This window comes from Oculina patagonica, chromosome 13 (genome assembly GCF_052425735.1).
Source record: "Oculina patagonica isolate OP01 chromosome 13, crgOcupat, whole genome shotgun sequence".
Classification (NCBI taxonomy): Eukaryota; Metazoa; Cnidaria; class Anthozoa; order Scleractinia; family Oculinidae; genus Oculina; species Oculina patagonica.
Window position 1 is genome coordinate 9,232,830 of NC_135770.1, and position 10,349 is coordinate 9,243,178.

At 40.8% G+C, this 10,349-nt stretch overlaps 2 protein-coding genes across 3 annotated transcripts; both read left to right on the forward strand.

Annotated features, from left to right (window-relative positions):
• The first annotated feature begins 65 nt into the window (after positions 1 to 65).
• Positions 66 to 4,752, forward strand: LOC144635094 (uncharacterized). 2 transcript variants are annotated; one of them, XM_078494176.1, is made up of 5 exons: positions 66 to 1,238; positions 1,767 to 1,811; positions 2,032 to 2,123; positions 2,737 to 2,797; positions 4,136 to 4,752. In XM_078494176.1, exons 1-5 carry the CDS (start codon positions 1,205 to 1,207, stop codon positions 4,138 to 4,140), a joined length of 237 nt encoding a protein of 78 aa, XP_078350302.1. In that variant the 5' UTR covers positions 66 to 1,204; the 3' UTR covers positions 4,141 to 4,752. The 2 variants fall into 2 exon arrangements, with proteins under 2 accessions (XP_078350302.1, XP_078350301.1); XM_078494175.1 differs by having other exon boundaries at positions 2,737 to 2,787.
• Positions 4,753 to 7,425: 2,673 nt separating this feature from the next.
• LOC144634937 (kelch-like protein 24a) lies at positions 7,426 to 10,349 on the forward strand. Its single transcript, XM_078493989.1, has one exon. The coding sequence runs from the start codon at positions 7,523 to 7,525 to the stop codon at positions 9,479 to 9,481; it is 1,959 nt and encodes a 652-aa protein (XP_078350115.1). The 5' UTR covers positions 7,426 to 7,522; the 3' UTR covers positions 9,482 to 10,349.

Here is a 10,349-nt window from a genome sequence, read left to right on the forward strand (position 1 = left end):
AGGTAGGGTTACGTTTATTTTGAGCTTTAACATAGAGTTTACTAGGGTTTTTTGTTTTTCATAGTCATTACTCGAAATAAGTTGACAACAGTAAGACCCTTTCAATATTTCCATACATTCCTCTATATTTCGAACTTTATACAAACAGACTCGCCGCTTGTATGGGCTCCCTGTGCTTGCCCTGGTTTTCTGTGAGTAGTGCGCCGGAGTCACGTCAGCCGCGCCTCGTTGACTTTGCTCAAACAAGACGCGGGCTGGCGACCGTTTGCCTAGTTCCTGTACGGCTATTTTCCCAGGCCTTCACGGTATTACTGACGTCACTACTTGTTTCGGTGACGTACGTATCCGGGACGAACGCTCGGACCACGTGACCCGAAACGAGTTGACCGCGACGAAGATAGAAGCCTAGGAACTAGTCAAGGCGACTGTGATAACGCAAAAGAATAGTAACGAAAGAAACGAAAAACCAGTTAGACTAAAAATTACACGAAGAATTTCCGATTTTTACCACGGTCCAATCAGAATAGCGCTAGCACTCCGGTACTTTTATGTCAGCTCTGCCGTTCAACATTTTGTTTGGCGAGATGTTTGGCGATTTTTTGGCCTCATTCCCTGTTAAACCGCTGTCTCGCAATCCTGTTTTCATCTTGTTTCAATTTTCCAGTGACGCTAAATGCATTGCTTACCTTATTATAGGAATATAACGAAGCATATTAACAACGCGAACAAAATTTATGCGTAATAAAATTTACGCAAATTTAAAAAAAAAGTTCTGGTTAAATGCTTATAGTCCCTGGTTATAGTAGACGTGTTTACATCGATAAAATTAACGCGAATTTTTGAAATTCGCATTAATAACATGTATCGTTATTTTCCTATAATAAGGTAACATTTTATGACACTCTTACGATTTTTTTTTTCATTTTTTTCCAAAGTAATTCTGTTTATTCTCAAGCCAGTGAAAAAAATATAGCCAGCACATTCGCGTTCTTTTATTTTTAATTATAAACGATTTAGACCAAGCGTTGGTATTTTGAAGGTTCAGTATTTCACCCTAACGGGTCAAACCGGCCGAACAATCATTTTAATTAATGAACGGCGTCCTGCAGATTGAACTTTGCATTAGACGCAAATGTAAAAGTAAACAATTCACGTATGCATTAGCTTGATCTTGTGGTTAGGTTTAACACTTGCATGGGCCGAAATGGAACGCCACGAATGGCTGCTAAGAAAGATTAGTAAGTATTGTTAAAAGAGTAGATGAATTAGTCTTTCTAGCTTTTTGTAATTTTTAATCTCCTGTTATGTTAGAACTGTAATGTCTTTCCTGTATAAGTGTTATATTTTGAGACATTTGGTTACGAAACATTGCATGAATTTCGCCCAGTTAAACGGTTGCTAATGAGTGACATAAGAAAAAAATTGTCAGTTTTGTGGAAAAAATAACGGCTTCCTTAATAGCTTGAATTTTGCATTTAACGAAGGTAGATTCGCAAAGTTCTGTAAACATCTAACATCAATGAGAAGTGATAGGAAAAATTCTCGATTATTTAATTTTAGTTTAAAATCTAGCTAAACTTCATCGAATATTACGCCTGGTAAAACGGCGTTCGATAATTTGCCATAAACACCCTAGAAAATAAAAAGCGGTATATTTTCAGTTGACGGACGCCAAGAGCTGGAACTCTCTAGAAATAATTAAAGTTTAATGATGAATTTTATTCACAAAACCCACTTTAATGCTGTAACACCTGTCTGTTAAACAGAAAACGACGATGTCAAACTGAAAGCCGTCATTTTCCTCCAATCAGGTGAGCCGTCTTTTATATTGTTAACTTAGCAACTAAACCATTCAGTTAGAGCAACTCCAAAAAATTAGCCACGAAGACCATTTTTCAGAACAGTGTAGAAATAATAAAAACGTTTTCTTCACCCACGAAAGAATTACGTTCTTCATGCGTTGAACAAAAGTGATTGTTTTTCCTCGCATGATCGAAATAAATAATTAATTATTTTATTCTCTGTTAATAGCTTACCGCGGGTACTTGGCTCGCAAGAGAGTTCAGCGAATGAGAGAAAAGGCTGATGGCCAAGAAACTGCAGTTATATTCTTCCTTCAACAGGCTAGTAAAAATAAACAAATTATCTTTCCTGTACTTTGGGGATGAATTACACATGTAATTACATATCTAATGATATTCGAGTACTGCCTCCTCCATATTTTTTCATGGGATAAGGAATTCAGCGTGATAATGTTTTTATTTTCTGTTGTGAGGGCGACGGGAGACGAAGAAGATTCGACAATTTAACAGTTTTATTAAAATGGGACTACACAAATTTATCGAAAATTAATAGCGTCTGTGGCTATTTTATATTTACTGTCATAAATAGGAGTCGAACATGTTGAATATTGAATAAGATAATTCTGGCTTACAAGCTAGTTGCTACCACGACTGTAGATGTTGGAACTTTTTAAAGTAATGTTTGAAGCATATTTTAAACCGTGTTCTTCCAAGCTTGATTCTATAACTAAATTTTGCGTTTTCTTTCTAGACTTTCTAGCAATGATAACCTGTTTTCCTAAATTGAAAAAATGTAAAAGATGACGTCAGCACAGGTCGACTGCTGAACTTCTAAAGAAAGCTAATTATAAGGCGACGCTTTTCACATTCTTAAACTGATAACGATGCTTGATTTATATTTCATAGCTCCTATTTTGCTCTGCTTTTTTTATAGCTGGAAAACTCGTCTGATGACATATATGAATCTCAAATAACTACAAGAAAGGTATTAAAAGGTGTGTTGTTACTGATCTTTGCCTGGCACTCGAGTCACGCGCGTGTTTAGAATCAGCGACTCGCGCCAGTTTATCTCGGCCAATAGCTAGGGACGCGCGGTGGCCTAATGGCTAGTGCGCTGGACTCTGGGTCGAGCGGTCCGGCTTCAAGCCCTGGTCGGTGTCACTGCGTTGTGTTCTTGAGCAAGATATAGCCTGCGTAGCTGGCGGTTTTGTTGAGCCGTAACACCGGCAGCAACGCAGACTAGGCAAGACGAGACTTTACAATGCTTCTCTCCAAACAGGTGTCTAAAAGGGCAACGGCGAATTTTAATGCTAGCGTAGCCCAGTGATGGACTAGCATCCCATATAGGGAAGAGTAAAAAATACTTCTAGTTTAATGCCACCTCGCAGACTTAAACTTACCTACCTAAGTCTAGCGCACGGGTCATAAATCCCGCCGGCTCGAGACGACTAGAAGTATTGCTGCTCTCCTCCCGCTTCCCGGCTTCTCCACCCCTGTAAACGACACTAAAACATTAACCGCCTTACCCCTCGGCATTTTTGACGTTTTTTTTTACCAGTGCCTCGCAACATCAACCAGCAAGCCGCTCTCCGTTCAGAAATTTGTGGTGTGAAAAAGATCAAAATATTGTTATTTCCCCGCCCCACTCTTACAGAAGACTGCTTGTAAGTTCTATAGTACAAGCCCGGTATCAAAATTTAGAAACTGACTTTTGGCATCTGGACTGTCCACAGCCTCTCGATTTTTCAACGCAAAAAAAGCAAACGAAGCGAGCGAGCGAGCGCGAAGCGCGAGCGCGTAGGGGGAGGGGGGCGGGAAGCAGGATCGCTCCCCGCCCCCCACCCCCTTGCTTCTTCCGTTTTGCGCTGGCGTCCAGTTCCCACGCTATTCTCACCGCGCGCTCATCGATCGAGAAAACACGAAAAAATAGAGGGCTGTGAACAGTCTATTTGGCATCTTGTCGCGCAAACTTGCTGTTAAAAAATAAATCAACAAAGACTGAGCTCATGTACTGTGACAAGTGAATGCATTTTTCGACATATTATTTATAACGTATTTATTCGAATAAGACGCCGGTACATGTTGTAGTGCTTGACACAAAATTAATTTTCAATATCTTAAAACATTGTTATATACAATCAAGGAAAATTATTATTTAAGGCTTGCTGAAAGTTGATAATTATCTATCATTTTTGAATAAACGCCGCATCATCATGCCGGCGGCTTTTGGGGGGGGTTTATTCGAGGGCGGCGTCGAATCGAATAAATACGGTAAGCTTTAACGCTATGCATGAATACAAAACTTAATCAAGCTTTTTTCTTCCATTCAACAGCTTAGACGTGTTTTAGGGCATTCAAGTGCTCAAGACAATAAAATGTCAGCGATTGAAGAAAAATTAAAGAGCCTCGGCAAAAGATTTTCGTCTTCAGAAGAAGATGTACATCTATAGACAACAAACTGGATGGCACTTAAGAGGATCTACACCGCAAATACGTTTTCGAATCTCGGCGCGATTTCAATCACATTTAAAGGAATTTAAATTGCAAAACTTTTTAACGTTTTTGGGACATTGCCGGAAATGCTACCAAGAGGAATACTTATTATTTAACAAATTTTGGTTATAGCGTTAGTTACGTATATACGACATAAAAGCTAGCCTGCGAGCAGGCTCACTTTGGGGCAAACACGAGAGCTACACGGGAGCGGCGAATCCGCGACAGCGAGCGGCGTCAGCCGCTCGCGCGTGCCCCAAGGTGAGCCTGCTCGCAGGCTACATAAAAGTTGCCGCCAATTTCATGATCAGTCGCATTTTTGTGGTATTTTACAATGAATAATATTTTAGGGGACTTTCGTAGAGCTGTGATCAGTTGTGTGTAAGATACATGCAGTTGTTCGTGACATTGTTTATTAAAAACATCTAAATTTGGTCAATGGGATTGTTTGTTTTTAACTGGGGTAAAATAAAATTAATATTTAGATTGAATTATTGTTATTTTAGGGCGTTTCCGTCAATTTGTTATTCGTTTCTTCGTCATTCTTGCTAAAGTATCAGCTTTTGTGCGATATAAGCGAGCTCTCAACCTTAAAATATCTGCCATTTATATTTGCCTTAACAAAGGACTCTTTTCCCGCGCTCAAATACCAAAAATTCCATATAACTTAGCTCTACAGAGATCCGCGTCTACGTATTTATGATTGGTTGAAACTTGCGCGCGAAAATTCCTAACCAAGCAACAACCAATCAGAGACGCCACACGAACCTCTGTAGAGCTACGTTTATCAGTACGAAAGTTTTGGGGTCAACTAAAAGAAATAGTTTAGTCACCCTGCAAGAAGAGCCTCTAACTTTCCTGTGGTTGAGATTTGGGAAGTAAAAAGAGGCTCTGCATAAATCTTGTCATTTCTTTGAAGTCGCCGCAGCTCCAAAGTTTGGGCTAGTCAGCCCGGATTAAACCGGTTTTTAAAGCGCAGGTCTAGTCGGAGCCCACAGTAAACTCTCAAAAGCACTAGAGTTGACGATTGCCCTCACCATCTGCTACCGTTTGTGGTCTTTGTGCGCGCGTGCAGTTTGTGGATTATTTAAGATCTTGTTTTTGTCGCAAACCCAGAAAAAAGTCACTAATAAGACCTCAAGAGATGCTTTACATGTTTTTGATAAAGGAATTCGGACCCTTTTTAAAGAAAAGAATTTGTAAAAAAGTTCACGGTGTCGTGTGCGATCCGTCACGTCATGTTCACATGCATGCTAAGATTAAGTGGTTATCACGCAAGCTTAACGCACAAGCCTCGCGCATGCTCAACAAAGATTTGACGCGATTCTTGCAGAGCCCTTTCTTTTCAAGTATATTAGTGGAAAAGACAGGGCTCGGCTAGTCTGTTTACTATATAGTGTTTCTGTACCTCTCACGTCTAGGGTCAGTCTTAAAGTTAAGGCAAAAATTTGGGCCGATGAGTTTATTAATTATGGTACCTTACTATCCGATTCACCTCAAAAGGAAGGAAAATAATCGTTATCATGCCCAATGTCACCGTCAGTAGGTTCGTCGAGCCAACCTCAGCTAACGCTTGAGCCCTGCCACACTTCCAAGCGAATAACCAATATCTCACGGTGGGTCTCAGTGCTTTTATCATTTTTGTTTCTGACGGTATTCGAAAGGATAACTAATCAAACAGAGCAGTTGAAGAAATACTGCGAGGTCGTTCGGGATCTGGCGTCAAAAGCGGGTGATTGGTATTGGTATGATGAGCAATGTCGTAGCCAGAACAGTATCCGTGAGATCAAATTCATCGGGAGTTACGGTTCGTCCCCATAGCCCTTTCGCTTCTCTTAGCCGGCTTGGCACGAGAAAACGAAGGGCTCTGGGCACATAGGATTTTTGAATTAATTCGATTTTTTTTATTGGCTGTTTGAAACAAAGAATTCCTTAACGGAAGTCGAAAACGTAACGACTCTCTCATACATTCTTTTGAAATATCATGACTGCATACATGAAGACCAGAAATCCTAGAATCTAGGACTGGAAATCCTGTGTCCCCAGAGCCCTTCGTTTTCTCGTGCCAAGGCCTAGCCGGCTAAGAGAGACGAAAGGGCTATGGGGACGAGAATGGGTTAAGGGCATCTAATCCTTTTCGCAAATCGCAGACGCCAACACCCACTAACCAACGTTTTCATTCCCAATTGTTCCCAAAGGGACGTGCTGGGCTTTTCAAGCTGGTAGACACTGCTTGGGATGTCAATTTGAACACCTGTGTTTTAAATGTGGTGGAAAACACCCGGGAGGGCAGTGCTCAGTTCCATCAGGGCGGGAGAAGGCCTTCTCCTGCCCTGGTTCCATACACCAAAACCCGATTTCCTAACGGTCCAAAAGGCAAACGAGATGCTTCAATAGCATAGGGCTCCACACAGCAATCCAGTCACGCCGATATCAGTTGACCGGCTTGAATTCTTGCTAGACGGGTATGACATAATTCTAAAACAATTTCTTGTTGACGGCTTTCGTTACGGTTTCCGGGTTAATTTTGTTGGTGAGCGTTTCGCGTCTGAATCTAGTAAACTTAAAAGTGCTTTGGAACGACCGGATATAACAAAGGAATGTGATGCTGGGAGAATTGTCGGCCCGTTTTCAAAACCACCCTTCCACAATTTCCGTTGCTTCCCATTGGGCATTGTTCCCAAACAAGTTCCATCCGAGTTTCGATATCGATATCGATATCGATAACGATATTATGACGTCATTTCCGTCCTGACGTCATTGGTTTGTCACGTGACCTACAAAGGACAGACCTGGTATTATAAATGTTAGCCAAGAATGTTGATTTTTGGTCTTTTTGTTTCACTGTTGCATTAGCAATATGTGGACATCAAGTCAAGGCAAGAAAAATTCAAATATTGACAAGAGCATCCTGAGAACATCAGTATTTTTTTGAGAAAAATTGCAGTTTTAAACCTCAGGTGTTGACCAGATGACCGCAGGCTCAGGTCACGTGTAAAGTATCGAAAACGTATCGTAAGTGCGATATTTTTTCGAAAGTATCGATACTTTTCAAAATTGTCAAAATATCGGTGTATCGAATATTTGGTATCGAATATCGGCCCATCCTTACTGACTCTCGTCTTTGTTTGACAGCAACGTGCGTAACAGCAGTAACAGCACGACTCAGCAACTGACGAGTCTCATTATAAAACTTCTGCATTGATTATTTAGGGATTACTTGTAAGATGGCAGGCCTCATACAATCTGGTGATAATTCTGAGCAAGTTACGCCGAGTCCTGCAAAAGAAACTTTCAATGAAGTTTTCAAATCGAAATACGCGCCTGATCAGCCATGCGACGTTGTTTTGGTGGTTGAAGATGGAAAAGAATTCAAAGCTCACAGAAAAGTTCTTACAGAGGCAAGTCCTTTCTTTGAAAAGCTGCTGAACAGCGACATGAAAGAGTCTAAAGAAGGAGTTGTTCGGTTGGAGATGTTTAGCGAGTCTGTTATGGCGGCTACACTGGAGTTTATTTACACTGGTCATGTTCAGATATCTGGTGAAGACAATGCCCGAAACCTGATCGTTATGGCCGATTATTTGTTTCTTCCGACACTGAAAACTCTCGCTGAAGATGTTTTAACACTGAAGTTGAATACTTCGAACTCCATCTCAACGTATTATTTTTCTGAAAGATATCAATGCGAAGAACTTCTTTGTAAGACCAAGAAATTCATCCTTGCAAATTTCACCGTCGTGTACACAGCAAACCGGGAAGATATTTTGAATATGTCGAACAAGGAAATTAAAATGTGGATTTCAAGCGATGAAATAAATGTAAGCGCTGAGGAAGATGTGTTTAAAATCATTCTAGCATGGATTGATCATGACAAAGGCAAGCGAAAGAAATATTTCGCCGAATTATTCCGTCAAGTTCGACTCGTTTATGTATCGCGTGACTTTCTAATCAGTGATGTCGTGACAAATGAACTCGTGAATGACAATAAAGGCTGTTTGGACCTTGCAAAGAATGCTGTACACTCAATCGAATCTACAAATTTTGGTAACGTTTCTGTTTCACCCAGGAAGTCGCTTGAAATCCCTGCTTTGGTAGTGACTGGATGCGAAGGATTGCTGTGTTATTTTCCTGGTGAGAACAGCTGGTGGAAATTAGGTGAGATACCATCTGAATGTAACACGCTATTATTTCCTTGCAAAGGGCATTTGTACGTTCCCGGTACTGATATGTCAAAATCAACTATTATAAGCTACAGTCCAGACACCAACAGTTGGATGCGGCGACTAACGACGAATATTGGAGAAAACAGATATTTGATGAATATATTTGTCGGGAATGACGAAGCGTACGCCTTGGTGTCTGGTATATGCTCATCTTGTAGTCGTATAAGATATTCTCCAAATGAAAGATATTTGGAAAATAATCTATGTGACAGAGAACACAAGACTTTCATCTCAAAGTATAAACCAGAATCACAATCATGGCAAGAAATCCTATTTCTAGATGCTCTTTATCCGTTTTTGAGATATCAGTTTTGTACTGTAGCCAGTGAGAATTTTATATATTTTATTGGCGGCCGTGTGCATGTAAAAGAAACAAACTCTGATCGTTTCCGTGAAAAGTACCTGAGCGACGTTGACAGGTATGACCTTAGCAAACACCAGTGGGAGAAGGTAGCTAACATTCAAATTGCGAGACGACAAGCTCTAGGAGCTGCAGTGAACGGAAACGTTTTCATTGCTGGTGGAGAACATCAAGGACAACGGTTGTATGACTCATGCGAAATGTACAATGAATCAACAAATCAGTGGCAGTTTATCACGGGACTCAAGAAACCTGAAGCATTGGACGCTCTCTTAGCGGCTGATGGCAAGATGTATGCTGTGAGCTGTCAGACCTATTCCAACCCTGACGGCCGTCGCACGCAACATGGACGGGGGCACATGTTTACTCCGCCAAAATTCAGTTTTAAAGAAATAAGTGTTGAATTTTATAATGTTGATAAGAACGAATGGGAGTTGAAAACTGAAACAACTGTAAAGCAGGAAGGGTTGGGTTTAGTTAATTTCGCAGGAGCTTGTTCAGTGAGATTTTTTAAAGGACTATCCAATCTCCGTGGGTTGGAACCTTTCCTTTCACATAGTCTTGCTCGCAAAGCAGAAGAGCGGAAATGCTTTATTATGTGACAGAAAACTTTCTGGTTTCAATTTCGCTGTTATAGTTAAGTGTGATTAAAAAGTTCATCTCTTTAGGGACAGGTCAATGAAGTGTGTATTTTTTTTAAATTGTTGTATTTCTATTAGTTTGTCATCAACACGTGGTCTAACAAAGACGCTGACCTGTTCACTCCCATAAGTGGGCAAAGTCAAAATTACAAAAAAAAAATATGAAATTTAATTTCAGTTTGTAAAATGCTGAAAAACAAACAATACCACGTGAAAGGACTACCGAAGAGGTTTTATTATAATAATTACAATGCAGGATTTCGTCCACAGACGCCAAAGTTAGAGCCACCTTCCTTGAGACTACACCAATAACTCTGGGAGTGACAGATAAGGGAAGTCGAGACCTGCTTCTCCGCCCTCCGACTAATGCTTCATATCTCTTTAGCGCCTCCAACAGCGGCGGGTGTAAGAGAGAGGCCTGGGGGCCAAGCCCCCTTGCCCCGTATGGGCGAAGATTTTAATGCCCGCAGGGCCGAAAATTTGTCAGGGCCTTTCACCTCAGTTTGAGGCCCGAAGGGTCGGAAAATTCTTCGGGGCTCCACCTTAGAATGAAGTCTGCAGGACTTCTGTTTTTCACAAGCTAAAATTGCAGTCGTTTAGTTTACTAATATCGTCTATTTAAAGCTAACGCCCGTGATACTGATACCAGGTTCGGTTTCACAGGTACACGTAATGACAAGCCGTGGCACATTAATACAAGTGCGATTCGACTGTTCTATACTATATTTGTGCATAGGTTAGTAAAATTTAAGAAGTGTAGGTTACGGTTTCTATTTTTGTTAGCTTGAGAGTAATGTTTCCTGGAATAAATGCTACGTGTGGATAAGAA

Excerpts from the sequence above, each read along its gene's own strand:
- LOC144635094 (XM_078494175.1), top strand. The coding sequence starts at position 1,205 with ATGGAACGCCACGAATGGCTGCTAAGAAAGATTA. Across the intron at positions 1,812-2,031 it reads CGTCATTTTCCTCCAATCAG|CTTACCGCGGGTACTTGGCT; the intron begins GTGAGCCGTCTT and ends CTCTGTTAATAG. Across the intron at positions 2,124-2,736 it reads TTATATTCTTCCTTCAACAG|CTGGAAAACTCGTCTGATGA; the intron begins GCTAGTAAAAAT and ends CTTTTTTTATAG.
- LOC144634937 (XM_078493989.1), top strand. The coding sequence starts at position 7,523 with ATGGCAGGCCTCATACAATCTGGTGATAATTCTGAGCAAGTTACGCCG.